This window comes from Gigantopelta aegis, chromosome 11 (genome assembly GCF_016097555.1).
Source record: "Gigantopelta aegis isolate Gae_Host chromosome 11, Gae_host_genome, whole genome shotgun sequence".
NCBI lineage: Eukaryota > Metazoa > Mollusca > Gastropoda > Neomphalida > Peltospiridae > Gigantopelta > Gigantopelta aegis.
The window spans coordinates 4,477,198-4,493,891 of NC_054709.1; the positions used below are offsets into that span (position 1 = coordinate 4,477,198).

General features: G+C 40.0%; 1 protein-coding gene across 1 annotated transcript in view; it reads left to right on the forward strand.

Moving 5' to 3' along the window:
* LOC121385002 (aquaporin AQPAe.a-like) overlaps positions 1-16,694 on the forward strand; it is a 31,306-nt gene that overhangs the window by 10,822 nt on the left and 3,790 nt on the right. Inside the window, exon 2 of the mRNA XM_041515526.1 lies at positions 13,597-13,677. Within this exon, the coding sequence (XP_041371460.1) occupies positions 13,597-13,677 (81 nt within the window). The remainder of the gene's footprint in view (positions 1-13,596; positions 13,678-16,694) is intronic.

Sequence of the window (16,694 nt, forward strand, 5' to 3'; positions counted from 1 at the left end):
CTGCCATCCAAAGATAATTTGTATTTAAGACACTGCCTTTTTTAAATAAGAAAATCAACTTCATGACGTCATAATGACGTCATACTTGACCCTTCCGGTCATCACAATTTTTGGAGCATGACCTTTTTTAAATCTACAGGCCCATGTGGTGCTTTGGTGAAAAAATGGCACTTTTGTCCGCCGTGTAACTATTTTGTCACTAAGCCACCTCACTATATATATATATATACACACACACACACACACACACACATATATATATAACACCTGGTAATTACCTTAAGCGCATAACTACCTTATGGACTTAAGGTGATCTTAGCGCTAAGATCGCTTCGTAAAACGGGGCCCTGGCCTTACTTGATATTGTGGAGTATATTTGTCTTGTTACTTTCAATGACGTTCACGCACTAAAACGACACTTTCCTTCAAACAAGTGAAACGTGATGGGTAAGGAAGTCAAAGTTTGTTTTGTGTAGCGACACCAACGTTGGAATGTTTGACATGTGGTCTGAAAGGAAACCGTTTACCATTTCCTTTCATAGGCAATCATGTTAATGTTTGTGTTTAAAATCACTATATGCAATATATCAACCAAACTATGACCCTATAAATATCAGTACTACAACCCCTACCTCAAAGTGTTAACTGAGGGAAATGGTACCTTTCGTGGCTCATTTTTGGTGTAACCAGATGTTTTTACAACACCCCTAGTTTTGCATAAAATTTGAGTACTTTTTTTTTTTTTTGGACACATAACCCATACATGTTCCAAGCACAAGGCTACTTGACAAAGTGGTACCAGACGAAATAAAATTGCATACATTTTTAGCCCAGATGAAACTAATGTTTGTTTTTTACAACCAATACACTCACATTTATATAACCATTCACAGGACTTGTGTTAACTTCTCTATCAAAAGTTCGGTGCACCTCCAACTTTGACCTAACTGGAAATTATTTGGTTTAATGTTATCATATTCTATCCTCTGTGGGATGGTGCATATAAAAGATCCCTTGTTAGTAATGGAACAGATGTAGCGGGTTTCCTCTCTAAAGGTCAGTTCATACTGAGATTGCCGACCCAATGCGAAACTCTAATTTAATTTTTTATTAGGTAAACTAAAACGCGTTGAACAAACTCGCACTAAAATTGAATATGGACTATTAAAATCATACTGAATTGACTGAAAAATAAGAATTAGGTTTAAACGGAAGCAATTAACTACTCGCCAACAAAAGTCGGCGGTGATGTATAAATCTAGCTTAATGTTTGACATCCGGTAGCCGATGATTAATAAATCAATGTGCTCTAGTCGTGTCGTTAAACAAAACAAACTAACTTGTTTTCCTGTTAGAAGCAAAATAATTTTTGTATGAACTTTATGCACATACCACGGGATGTGGGATTGGAGAAACGTATTTGCAAAAACAATCTTTTTAATCTGAATTACAAATTCTGTCCTGTCTGTGGGAAAGTGCATATAAGAGATCCCTGGCTGCTAATGAAAACATGTAGCGGGTTTCCTCTCTAAGACCATATGTCAAATTACCAAATGTTTGACATCCAATAGGCGATGCTTAATAAATCAATGTACTCTAGTGGTGTCGTTAAACAAAACCAAACCAAACTTTAACTTTTGTTCCCGTCGAAAGCAATGGAATTTTTGTATATACTTTATGCACATATAACGGTATATGGGATTGGAAAAAAACTATTTGCAAAAATCTCTTTTAATCTGAATTACAAACTCGCCAGGTTCTGCGGTATCAGTCGATTATCCACAGTAAGATACCAGATTAATTTGTTTGCAATATTGAAAGTCGAGTGGATGGTCTAAATTTATGTATGTATGTATGTATGTATTGGTGTATGAATATCTATATATTTTATTTATGTCGAGGTGGACTGTTACATACATAGATATTAACGCACTGGCGCAGGGGATAATTAAATCCTTTTTGGCCTCACAAATTGCCCCATGCCGTTGCTGGAACTCGAACCTATGGCACCGAGTCGCCCGCAAATTGCAAACTAACCACGATGCGTGCTGAGCTATCCAGACACCCATGTACGTATGTTTGTATGTATGAATGTATGTATGTATGTACGATCATCACATCTTCTATTTAGCTGAGGCTACATTCATGATTCGGTAATATGTTAATTTTATAATGCTCTGAAACACCTCACAGAGGTCCTACTTTTCCACACACTGTCCCAAACCCTCCACTCTCCTCGTGCTGTCTTATTTTCAGCAGGCCATATTTTTTTCGTAGCAGGTTTCTTCTTAGCAGGCCATTTTTTTTTTTTAGCAGGCCATATTGTTTTTGGCAAGTCATATTTGTTTCTTAGGAGGCCAATTTGTTTTTTAGCAGGCCATATTTTACTTCCTATTTTGAGACCTAGTCCGAATGGTGTTACACGAAGTTAGACTGGGCCGTGTGTGTGTGTCAGGCACGGCGGACGCAAGTAGACATTGGGGGTGGGGGAGCTGATGAGATCGAGAGCGCAAAGCAAACTGTTTAGGGGGCTTAGATGTCCTCAGATGCAACTTCCTGCATTCTACAAGTAAAATTCATCTCTGCATTAAGATTTACTACCAATAGTATTTTTGATTCAGAATTATTGAATTATTGGAGGGGCTAGAGCACCCCCACCCCCTCCTCCCGCTCTCCCGTGCCTGTGCGTGCGTGCGTGTGTTCGTGATGAAAAGTGTTGACATTGTAACACGGTCATCGCGGTAATTGTGGGTGTGTGCGCACGGTGCGAACCCGAAACACCTCCCTTCGGGTAAATAAGTTCTCTTGACTGGACATAGAAACAAGTTCTTTTGACATAGAAAAACGTAATTGAGACAGAATGTGTATCTTCCTCCACTGAAACAGAGCACCAGCTCGGGGGATTACCCTTCAAAGACAGAATCGTCAATTAAATCTAGTTGTCAAGAACACAGTATCAAATGTCTTAAAGGTATGAAAAGATGACCTTGGTTTTATAAACACACCAATTCGCAAAACCTTTAAGATCGGATTCGGGTTATTCGGACATTTGTTGTCTTCTTTTCTGCTGAGCTGTGCAAGGTATTTGATATCAGCAGGTCAGGTCATAGTGTTTGACGTGAACAGTAAGAGAAAGCTGTTGTAGCGCACGCCTGTCATAGGCGCAGGTGTCGACATATGCCGTCTCCTCCGTCCAGGACAGGAAAGGGTTTGGGGGTGGGTGGAAGGGAGAAGGGACCGCCCGCGCTGGCAAGTACAAGAGAGCATCAGCAGCCCGACCAGGGTCGGTAGAGGGTGGGGAACCAGTGGTCATCAGTGATGTCTGTTCTATGCTGATGGAAAGAAATAAAGGATCACACGAAAACAAACAGGAAAGATTGACTGCAACGAAAGCCATCTCCCATTGTGTCAAGAAGGGCGGGGCGTAGCCCAGTGGTAAAGCGGTCGCCTGATGCGCGGTTGGTCCAGGATCGATCCCCGTCGGTGGACACATTGAGCTATTTCTCGATCTAGCCAGTATATCACGACTGATATACTAAAAGCCGTGGTATGTGCTATCCTGTCTGTGGGGTGTTGCATATAAAATATCCCTTACTACTAATGAAAACCCCCAACAAATTTAGTAATTCTGACTCGTAGTCAACAGAGGATACCCGCTACATTTTGCCATTAGCAGCAAGGGATCTTTTATATGCACTTTCCCCACAGACAGGAAAACACATACCACGGCTTTAGACCAGCTGTGATGCACTGGATAGAACAACCGCGCATCAAGCGAGCGCTTTACCACTGGACAACATCCCGCCCCGGACTTAAATTAGGTCTACAAAACCAAGTGTTCACATGTTCCTTTCTCCTCATGCATTTATAAAACTGACACCAAGCACATATAGCTGAACACCCAGACATCGATCTAAGTCGAGATCGGCCGTTTAGGTTACCAAGAGGTTACCTACCATATGTCAGGAGAAGTCGGGAAAGGTACATTGTTCTTGGCAAAAAATTAAATAAAATAAATAAAAATAATAATAAAAAAAACAAAAAAGGAAAAAAAAACCAACAAAAAACCACCACCACCACCATCAAAATTTTGATCAATTACCAATTGCTGATTAAATATAAATGACACACGAAAGAATGATTACTGCTAGAACAGTAATATGAACAAATAACAAAGCTTCAACGTGTTTGTGAAGGACTGCATAATAATAAGTATTTTAAACTTGGTAAGTGTGGCGTTGCCTATAGGTTACCAGAGGTACGTTCCACGAAGCGATCGTTTTTGTGTTTTTTTACTTATATACTTTATTAGCCGTAAACATACAGTTCATAGGCATTACAAACATTAAAATATAATACATATATCATTAAAAGGGGGAAACAATTTACATTGTGTGGAAAGTAATGAAAATATTCAATATAAAATGTAGTGAACATGATGAATGTAACAAAGAGTGTATATAATAAAGAGAATGTATATACCCCACTTACGTATTACCATGTCTCTGCGTGGTTGTCTCTAGTAAATAGTAACACACTGTTATTAGCTGCTTTACATTATTAATGGACAATGTCAGTATTAATTTAAAAGAGAATGGTCTGGTGTAATAGTATGGATTTATGTACCTGCATCTGATCGTATTGTAGAAAGGACAGACCAAAATAAAACGATACTCATCTTCAACAGCATTCATATTACAAAGTTACAATACTCTATCCTTTCTCTCAGCAGTGTTATATCTTCCAGTTTCTGTTGCAAGACTATGCGCAGATAGTCTGTACTTACATAATATTTGTTTATATTTTGAGGAAATTGCTTTTTGTAGATAATATTGTGAAAGAAAGAAATGTTTTATTTAACGACGCACTCAACACATTTTATTTACGGTTATATGGCGTCAGACTTATGGTTAAGGACCACACATATTTGGAGAGGAAACCCGCTGTCGCCACTACATAGGCTACTCTTTCCGATTAGCAGCAAGGGATCTTTTATTTGCGCTTCCCACAGGCAGGATAGCACAAACCATGGCCTTTGTTGAACCAGTTATGGATCACTGGTCGGTGCAAGTGGTTTACACCTACCCACTGAGCCTTGCGGGGAACTCACTCAGGGTTTGGAATCGGTATCTGGATTAAAAATCCCATGCCTCGACTGGGATCCGAACCCAGTACCTACCAGCCTGTAGACCGATGGCCTAACCACGACGCCACCGAGGCCGGTATAATATTGTGAACAAAACCTGTTAACCAGGTATTAATATACAACACATTTCGTGAATGTACGGAATATAGCGTACATGGATTGGATAAACTCGTCCGTCTGTCATCCTGTTTAATTTCAGACAAAAATATCTCTTAGCTCTACGGGCGGGATTTAGCTCAGTTGGTTGAGTGCTCGCTTGAGGCCGGTACCTGTGCCCAGGACAGGCGTGCGCCACAACAGCTTGCTCTGAATGTGAACGTTAACTATTTTTCTAAGTTTTCCCCAAGTGCTCGCTTGACGTGCTTGCGTCGAAGGATCGAATCACCATTCATCTGATTGGGTATTTTTCTTGTTCTATCCAGTGCACCACAGCTGGTCAAAGGCCGTGGTATGTGCTTTCCTGTGTGTGGAAAATTGCATCTTATAAAACATCCCATGCTGAATAAGGAAAAATGTAGCGCGTTTCCTCTGATGACTACGCGTCAGAATTGCCGAATAATTGACGTCCAATAGCCGATGATTAATTAATCAATGTGCTCTAGTGATCATAGACGTATGGTCTCCCATTTTTGTAGGAGGGCAGGCTGGCTTTTGCCCAAATGGCAATACAAGAATATTGGAATACAACATTTATTCGTATTAGCTTTTAACTACCAAACGGCTATATAAGGCTGCAGACGATTCACTACGCATTTTTACACGGATCACAACTAATTTTGAGGGTAGAATGATGGAAATACATGGTAAAAAGGTATTAGGTTGGCACATTTTGCCCGAATATCTCTTTCATTTTTTTTCCCGAATTTGAGGTTTCTCTCCAGCACACTTTGGGTGCAGTTACCCCCCCCCCCCCCCCCCCCCCGCTCCCTGTCTCGCACGATTATGATAGTGGTGTCGTTAAACAAAACAAACTGTCTTTCTTTTGACCTTCGCACTAAGATGACCTTAAGTGCATAACTATCTATTGAACCTTTAAAAGGCGACCGTACCGCGCTAAGGTCGCTTCGTGTAACGGCGCCCAGACTAATTATTTATGATAATCTGTAGATGAGTTACCGGGCACTACGCTTATTCAGGTGTCTGTATATTTATATAGACTCTAGTCTTGTCCTTGTTCACGTTTGTCGAACCACTGTTGGGAGTTGTCAGTCCTCCTAATGACACAGAAAGGTGAATTTATTGTCCTGGAGAACAGCGGTCGGTCACACGGAAGTGTCGACGTCACGGTACACGTGTACCGTGCAGCGCTGGTAACATCAGAGGCGCGACAATTAAAGGTGCTAGGTCAAAGTTGCAATAATGGCGGTTCTCGCCAAAACTATTTATTAAATCCTTGCATTGAAACATGAAGTTTATACCTTCAGCTATATCACTGTAAAAAAAAAAAAAAAAAAAAAATGTACAACGAAATAATAAAATTATTTCAGTGGAAATCTTAAGAGTGTGTCACACGCATTAACTAGTGACGTCACTGTTTTGTGGTATTAGAAACATCAGGATGACCAGAAACACTTCGTCTGTAGGGAAATGGATAATCTAAACAATACAATCAAAGTAATGTCCGATTTCAGTTATTAAAAACGGCTCTAATAATAAAACATACGTCGTGGTGTTTAAAAAAACCTAGGGTTTGTCGCTTTAATTAATCAATGTCCTCCAGTGCAGCCCTCTTAATTCGAGACGGCAATCAGCAATGCCGCCCTAAAAAGCTGTTGCAAATCTGATCTGCATCGGCATTTTTAGCATTATCGAGTATTTACTTTGTTATTATTTGTATTAATTGCCGTTGCAAGATAATTTGAATTTCAATGACTGACTAGTGGTATCTTTAAACAAAATAAACTTTTCCTGTACTTAAATGACGTGGTAGTCAAAGACATTCAGGAAATCGTTGTGGTTTTTGCTGACACTGAATGTTTTTCGTTTCACTTTCAAAGTTTATGATGGAGACTTGATAGGTTCACTCAGTGTAAAAATATTAATACGTTGATAAGGCCGACGCAGATTGTACTAATACATATCAACGGTTGGTTGGTGCATGTACACTGTTTTGTTGTTTATGTATGACATAAATCTGAGGGTGTTCAAATCATGAACCCTCTATATGAGATTCCAGTGAGTTGATAAAGAATATTTGTACTAGCTGCTGAGGTCAGGTCATAGGGTTTAATGTGCACACTCAGAACAATATGTTATAGCGCACGCCTGTCATGGTCGCAATTTATAGTAGTATTACTACATACTCCCTACTCATCATAGGTGAACACAAAGTCCCGAAGCTGTGGGCCACGGGCAGTTGAACTGTTACGGGTCCTGACTGGGTTATATTTGTATTCTTGTTCTTCTGTCCGGGACAGAGAAGGTTGGGGGTGAGTGGAGAGGGATCCCCGCGCTGGCAAGTGCAATGAAACACAAACAGCCAAGCCGGGGTCGGATGCGGGCGAGTGTGGTTTTTTTTGTGCTCTTGAAGTTGCAAATTATAACCAATGGGATTATAACCAAGTAGAAATTGTGGCGTGATTTCTTGAAGGTAATTTGTACGCGTAATTTTGAGTGGGAGGAGGGGGGGGGGGAGAGACCCCCCCTTCTACTATTTGGATCGGTTCGCCAAAATGAAAATAGAGCTAGTTTTTGTTTGTTTTGTTGTTAGTTGATCGAATGCTAGCTCGTGCTATCTACTGCCACTAGGAGCAATTTATATCAATATCACTACATACTCCTTGAAAATTAACACTTAAGTTTAGTTAATCTACAAACCTGTAATACATTTGGATAAAGTTATAATTGAGTGAAACATGAGTCTGACTTTGAAATGGTGAAATACCCTCTAAAAATAGACTAAAACTCGACTCCATCATAACTGTTACTTCTCAGACGCACGTGCGTTTTAAAAAATATGGAAAATGCATTTTGTGATATTAAAAGCACCAGGATGACCAAAAACACTTTGATAATCTAAACCATAAAACCTAAGTAAAGTATGATTTCAGTTATCAAAAACGGCTATAATAGTCAAAAATATGCCTTAGTGTTTGAAAAATTGGGTATGTCCCTTTAACGACGCACTAAACACATTTTATTTACGGTTATATGGCGTCGGACATATGCTTAAGGACCACACATATATTGAGAGAGGAAACTCGCTGTCGCCATTTCATGGGCTACTCTTTTCGATTAGCAGCAAGGGATCTTTTGTATGCATGATTCCACAAACAGGATAACACATACCACGGCCTTTGATATACCAGTCGTGGCGCACTGGCTGGAGCGAGAAATAGCACAATGGGCCACCGACGGGGATCGATCCCAGACCGACCGCGCATCAAGCGAACGCTTTACTACTGGGCTACGTCCCGCCCCCAGGTAAACACGAAGTCCCGAAGCTATAGGCCACGAACAGTTATAACAATTGTATTCTTGTGTTAAGTCGGTGGCGTCGTGGTTAGCCATCGGTCTACAGGCTGGTAGGTACTGGGTTCGGATCTCAGTCGAGGCATGGGGTTTTTAATCCAGATACCGACTCCAAACCCTGAGTGAGTGCTCCGCAAGGCTCAATGGGTAGGTGTAAACAACTTGCACTGACCAGTGATCCATAACTGGTTCAACAAAGGCCATGGTTTGTGCTATCCTGCCTGTGGGAAGCGCAAATAAAAGATCCCTTGCTGCCTGTCGTAAAAGAGTAGCCTATGTGGCGATAGCGGGTTTCCCCTCAAAATCTGTGTGGTTCTTAACCATATGTCTGACGCCAACTGAGCTAATTGGGAAATCCCCAATCTCTATTGCCAATAGGAAGACTTTATTATTATACCAACACTCATACATGTGTTGCTTATTTGTTTTGAGTTTCACGCTTATAGCTTATATATATATTATATTCAAAGAGGCGGATCTAGTTATAATTTTATTATATATTAATTTTAATTTTTTTACGATCCCCCTCCAAACCTCCCGCAAAGTTCCCTTGGCATTCCACCTCATGTCACTGCCCCTCCCCCCCCCCCCCCCTAAATGGATTTTCTGGATCCGCCACTGATTCATATTTATGCTATAATTCTCCAGCATGTTGTCTTGATTCACACACATTAGCTATCTGGGGCCTAATTCACAAAGCTCTCTTAGGCTCTGCTAGACAACAAAAACCTGAAATATCGGTATACGTTTTATGTAATGTATATTCAAAATTATTGTTCTGAGTTCAGTAGTATAGCAACACCTCTTGAATTACTTGAAAACGAGCTGAAGGAGCATTTATATCCCCACAGTGTTTCGATATAGGGTTCTAGTTCGCTTTTAAAATGTGTATCTTGTAGACATGTTTAAGTTCTTTTGTTTCAAGTAATTTAATACGTCTTTTCTTTTTCCCGGATCACCCAATCCTTGACAGTTAACTGATATAATCTGTATCCCAGACGTTTTTCTGTAGATACAGTAAACAATACATATAGGCAGACCAACCTAAAATACACAACTTGCGGTTTGCCTATATCGGATGAGGAATAAAAGGAACTTATGAGTGAAGAATGTAAACAAATTAGAAAGAAAAAAAGAAAGAAAGGATAAAATGGACATGATACTACCCCAGAAGCGTGGAACAGCTTACCATTGACAAAAATATGTAGATCAATATACATACACATTCACATACATACATACATACATACATACATACATACATACATACGTGCATACCCACATGCATAAATACGTGCATACCCACATACATACATACATACCCACATACATACACAAATAATATATAGATACCTATACACAAACATAGATATACAAACAGATACTTACATAAATACATATACACATACCTACATACATGCCCACATACATACCTACATGCCCACATACAAATGTACCTACACACATGCTCACATACCTACAAACATGCCCACATACCTACATATATGCCATGCCCACATACCTACATACATGCCCACATACCTACATACATGCCCACATACATACATGCCCACATACCTACATACATGCCCACATACATACCTACATGCCCACATACAAATGTACCTACATACATGCCCACATACCTACATACATGCCCACATACCTACATACATGCCCACATACCTACATACATACCTACATACATGCCCACATACCTGCCCACATACCTACATACATGCCCACATACCTACACACATGCCCACATACATACATACATACCTACATACATGCCTACATACCTACATACATGCCCACATACATACCTATATGCCCACATACAAATGTACCTACAGACATGCCCACATACCTACATACATGCCCACATACCTACATACATACCTACATACATGCCCACATACCTACATACATGCCCACATACATACCTATATGCCCACATACAAATGTACCTACATACATGCCCACATACCTACAGACATGCCCACATACCTACATACATGCCCACATACCTACATACATACCTACATACATGCCCACATACCTGCCCACATACCTACATACATGCCCACATACCTACACACATGCCCACATACATACATACATACCTACATACATGCCTACATACCTACATACATGCCCACATACCTACATGCATGCCCACATACATACCTATATGCCCACATACAAATGTACCTACACACATGCCCCATGCATATGGTTGAGTTAAAGAAACTTCCTTTTTATGGAAGTTTCGATAGCTCAGAGCGTATCGTGGTTAGCCTTGCAATTTGCGGGCGAATCGGTGCCACAGGTTCGAGTCCCAGCAACGGCATGGGACAATTTGTGAGGCCAGAAAGGATTTAATTATCCCCTGCGCCAGTGCGTTAATATCTATGTATGTAATAGTCAACCTCGACATACATACAATATATAGATATTCATACATCAACACATACATACCTACATGCCCACATACAAATGTACCGACATACATGTCCACATACCTACATACATGCCCACATACCTACATACATGCCCACACCCGCCTACATACATACATACATACATACATACATACATACATACATACATGGTACGTTTAAAAACTAGGGCCGGTGACTTTAATCTGAATGAAAACTGTAAACAGCTGTGGTAAAAAAACAGTGGTATCATCATGTTTTCGGGGGTAAACACGTAAGCATATCCTATCATAAGCGGATATTAATTCTACGCTCAGACTACCAACTGCCAGCAGAAAGTTGGCCAACTTTTCACGACTTCTACGACTGTCCAGTCAACCTCGACACACATACAATATATATATATTCATACATCAATACATACTAGCCAGTGCCAGGTCTGCCCACTGTTTCATGTACGTAAGCGGGATCGACCGCGTAGATTGTAGGCCCCATGCACATGGTTGAGTTAAAGAAACTTCCTTTTTATGGAAGTTTCGATAGCTCAGAGCGTATCGTGGTTAGTTTTGCAATTTGCGGGCGAATCGGTGCCACAGGTTCGAGTCCCAGCAACGGCATGGGACAATTTTTGAGGCCAGAAAGGATTTAATTATCCCCTGCGCCAGTGCGTTAAGATCTATGTATGTAATAGTCAACCTCGACATACATACAATATATAGATATTCATACATTAATACATACATGCCCACACCCGCCTACATACATACATACATACATACATACATGCGGATATTAATTCTACGCTCAGACTACCAACTGCCAGCAGAAAGTTGGCCAACTTTTCACGACTTCTACGACTGTCCAGTTGCTAGTCTGGGCGCTCTTACAACTTGACTCTCGTCGTATAGGCCATTGGTTGTTAATCTGGGCGCACCAGTCGTAAGTCGGGAGTTTGGGAAATTACAACGCGACTTTCAAGTTGGCCAACTTTGTGCTGGCAGTTGATAGTATGACACTAGCACAAGTCTGCCACAGCTGTAAATAGATACTTTTAACAAGTGATCCAGTTAAAGCAGTTGTGCGACATCATAGAAATGGGAATTAAATATCGGACTGGTAGTCTCTAGTGTACTCATAAATTATATGTTTTGCGCGCAATGTATCACGTACGAAGAGGATTTGCGATCACGTGTCACCTTCTTCGCAGTATTGTATTTAATTACATTTCAGTCTCGGAATACCACAAACCATTAATTTCCATTGTGCGTCACTCTATACCTGTCCCTTTTCAGGTAAGGCGAGCCGTAAGACAATCTGTGGACAATGTCGAGAATCACGGTCCAGAAAGAACCAAAACAAAATACACCCTGTAAATCATTCTATAGTGTCGACTCTTCTGTTAGGGGTTTTGTTCGTTTTTTCCCCCTCTTTTTTATTATCTTCTTCTTCATCGTCCTCTCTCTCTGCATGAAAAGATCCCTTTCTGCTAATGGAAACAATATGACGGGTTTCCTTAAAAAAGTACGAGTTAAAATTACCAAATGTTTGAGATCTAAAGTTGCAAGTGTTATAATTGACTATTTGGCTTATTTACTAGGTCTGGGATCTGGCCCCGTGCTTATAAACCTTAAAGTCCAGACTTTAACGTCATGGCAACGCCATTCAAATAGCATTACGTTAAAGTCTGGACTTTATTAAAGTCTACACTTTAAGTTTTATATGCACGGGCCCAGGTGAACGGTATTTTAGATGGGGGGTGGGGGGTGGGGGGTGTCTGATCGTGTTCTTCTGGAAAATATTTGAAAACAAAATTAAAATTCGCTGGGAGCAGGGGGTTGACTCCATCTCTGCGCCTGATGATGTCACGTGGTTTTTGTTTGCTTGTTGTTGTGTTTTTTTTGTGTGTTTTTTTTTTATCCTACTGCCCCGTCTCCTTTCTTTCCTTTGAATTCCATCTCATTTCTTCCAAATCAGGCAGCTCCTACTATCTTTCAACTTCATTCGCTGCCCACCTCCACATTCCAGTCCTTGTCTCTCCAACCGCGACAGACACTTGCCATTTCCCATCGGGTTTTAGCTGTGGGCTTTGTTAAGAGGCAGTTGTAATCACCTAGACTACCATACTGCCCTACTACCGACGGTCGTTAGTCAGTGCCGTGGGGATGACGTCAAGTGTCCACCTGTCCGTCACCCATGTTGTTTGTTTTAAAAATTAATTCGTTATACGTAGTTCGTGTTCTAGACATTAATATTCAGGCGGGGTGGGGTGGGGGTATCTAGCGCCCCCCCCCCCCCCCCCCCCAATAATTCCAAATCAAAAATGTTATCTCTTAAGGCAGAGATGAATGTTACTTGTAGAATGCCGGAAATTGCATTTCAGGACATCTAATTTTCAAGATTTTACGGGGGAGCGTACCCACGGACCTCTTAGAAACTTTGCATCTTCGATCTCTGTCGCAAAATGTAGGGGGGGGGGGGTGGGGGTGGCGCCCCCCTTAGATCCGCCTCTGTAAATGCATTCTGTTTTTCTCTTCACAGGGGCATATTTCCGGCGGGTGCATGAATCCAATACGTAACTTGGGTCCAGCGGTGATTGTCGGAAGGATGGAACTGCAATGGGTAACTGCGTTTATTTTTGTTCATTTTGTAATGAAAAGAAGTGGACAGTTTCGACGTACGGACGGCAACCCAATTAATTTTTTTAACGACATCACTAGAGCAGATTTAATGTATTAATCATCGGCTATTGGATGTCAAAACATGTGGTAATTTTGACATATAGTCTTAGAGAGGAAACCCGCTACATTTGTTTTACATTAGTAGCAAGGGATCAATTATATGCACCATCCCAACGACAGGATAGCATATACCACGGCGTTTGATATACCAGTCGTGGTGCACTGGCTGGAACGACAAATAGTTCAATGGGCAAGACAGAAAAAGAGGCACTTGAAATATATTTAGGGGGGACTTTACCTCCCCTAGATCCGCTCTGCCTAGCGATTCTGTCTCCTGAAAATACACTATAGTTCCCCTTTAAGTAAAACTACTTTTTTCTATACCATATCGACGGAAATGGACGCGTTGAGTAGAGGCAATCACTCCGTGACGTTATACCAGACGGATATTGCTGATATAGTGTTTTGTGTTTGTGCAACTCATATGTCTCTGACGGTTCTAACCAGTCGACTTGCCCGATTTTTTGGATTCGCCGATTTCATATAATTTGTTATGACGCGACAAAACAGGAATATATATAGTCGTCCTAAATACGACTCTCTTTGCACGGAGTTATATCAAAGGCCATGGTATATGCTATCCTGTCCGCGGGATGATCATATAAAAGATCTCTTTCAACTAATGGAAAAATGTAGCGAGTTTTCTCTCTAAGAATGAACGAATAAATGTTTAACGACACCTCAGCACAAAAAATACATCGGCTATTGGGTGTCAAACTGTGGTAATTCAAAACATGAAGTTCTCTCTAAGACTATATGTCAGAATTACCAAATGTTTGACATCCAATAGCCGGTGATTAACACATCAATGTGCTCCATTGGTGTCGTTAAAAAAACAAAAAAACTTTAATCTCTTTGCACAATGTAAAAGAACATTACAATTTCGATTTTCCTGAATTATTTATGCAAAGATTATTTTAGGATTGGTTAATTTGTAGTTATTTATCACACAAATTTAAAAGGAGCGATATGATGTACCATATTTAAAGGCGTACTGTCACGGATTTAAGGACCTATTTCTCTAAATATGGATAATAACTAAAAAGTACATTAATTGTTGGAAACCGAATCTAGCTATTGCATCACCCTAACTAAACTATGATGGAGTGAAATCTCACCAATTTTAGATTTTGAATTATGCACCATTGTCATAATTCAATTATTTTTACAAAATGTCGTTAATAAATGGAGTATGGTGGTTATGAAGATGGTTGAATAAAGTACATTTAGGGACAAATCAAATTATTTTTGTTCAGGTAATCCAATCCAATCCAATAGGGTTTAACGTGCACATTCAGAGCAAGCTGTTTTAGCGCACGCCTGTCCTGGGCACAGGTGCCGGCCTTGTTAGACCATTAAATAGGTCAGTGGTCTGTGAAAATATGCCTTTAAGTTCAAGTTGAATTGGTTTCGTCGAAACATATTATACTACTATATATTTTACGGTATCGTTTTCCGTGCCTTTACGCCCAAAGGCAATACATAGAGGGCCAAATGTACACGGCAATTAGACGTACACGCGTGTAACTACATGCATTTACAATTTACATTTACAACACCTGCGTGTAAGAAAAAAACAGGCCTCGTAAATTCGGCCCTTAGAATGTATAGAGATATATACATAGACATAATCTGGGTAGCATGATTTTCTTTTGTACAATGCTAAGTCTTGTTGAGCTTTTGTTGTTGAACTGAGATTGAAATCTCTAAGTTCAGCAGTCAGACGGTATTGTACTAAGCTACACGTCATGAATGCCATTCAGAACGCCGTTCAGAGAACCAAATTAACAGGGGCGGATCTAGGATTTTGAAAAGAGGGGTAACACAATTCTGAAAAGTTTGTCAAGGGTGAATAAGCCGAGCTCCCAAGGGGAGCAAGATCTATAGGGAGTCGAGGGCATGCTCCCTGCAACCTTTATGAAATTAAGATTCCCAAAAGACGCGTTTTCGAAGCAATTTGATGTAACTTGTATACTGGCGTAACCAAGATTTGATTTATTTTTATTATTATTATTATTATTTATTTATTTATTTATTTATTTTTTTATATTTTTTTTGAGGTGGGGGGTAGAGCGTGAGTTCACACACACACACACTATATATATATATATCTATATATATATATATATATATATATATATATATATATATATATATATATATATATATATATATATATCAAAGGCCGTGGTATTTGTGTGTGTGTGTGTGTGTGTGTGTGTGTGTGTGTGTGTGTGTGTGTGTGTGTGTGTGTGATTTTATAAAAATTTAATACAGTTTTTGTTTTACCAAAAAAAACCTTGTATAATAAAGAGGATGAATTTAAAAATAAAAACGTCATTAAAAATGGTATTTCAAACGAGTGGGGGTGGGGGTGGTAGTTGTCACGGTAAAGTGTGTTTCTTTTGAATGTATGCATTGAAGAGAAGCGATCACTGTGTGCGGTCGTTCCCCTGGTATTGACCTAAACACAGGGTCGCGGTGCTTATGTCCCCCGGGCAGACTTATTATGCCGTCACGCTTCCACGCACACCGCACATCGCATATACACTCTGCTACATTAGTTTCGCATTCCCAATTTTGTTCCTGAAATCAAAAGAAAATATTAATAAATTAGGCCCTACCTCACAAAGCAAAACAAAGCAAACAACAACAACAACAACAACAAAATAAAACAACCACAACAAAACCACCGCAAACAACAACAACAATGAATGAATGAATGAATGAATGAATGAATGAATGAATGTTTAATGACACCCCAGCACGAAAAATACATCGGCTATTGGGTGTCAAACTATGGTAAATGCAAAAAATTATGATCAACATCACTATAAAAATTTAACAGTTAAATTAAAACACAGTGTAAAGAACTGTGCAAAAATACAAATATCACAG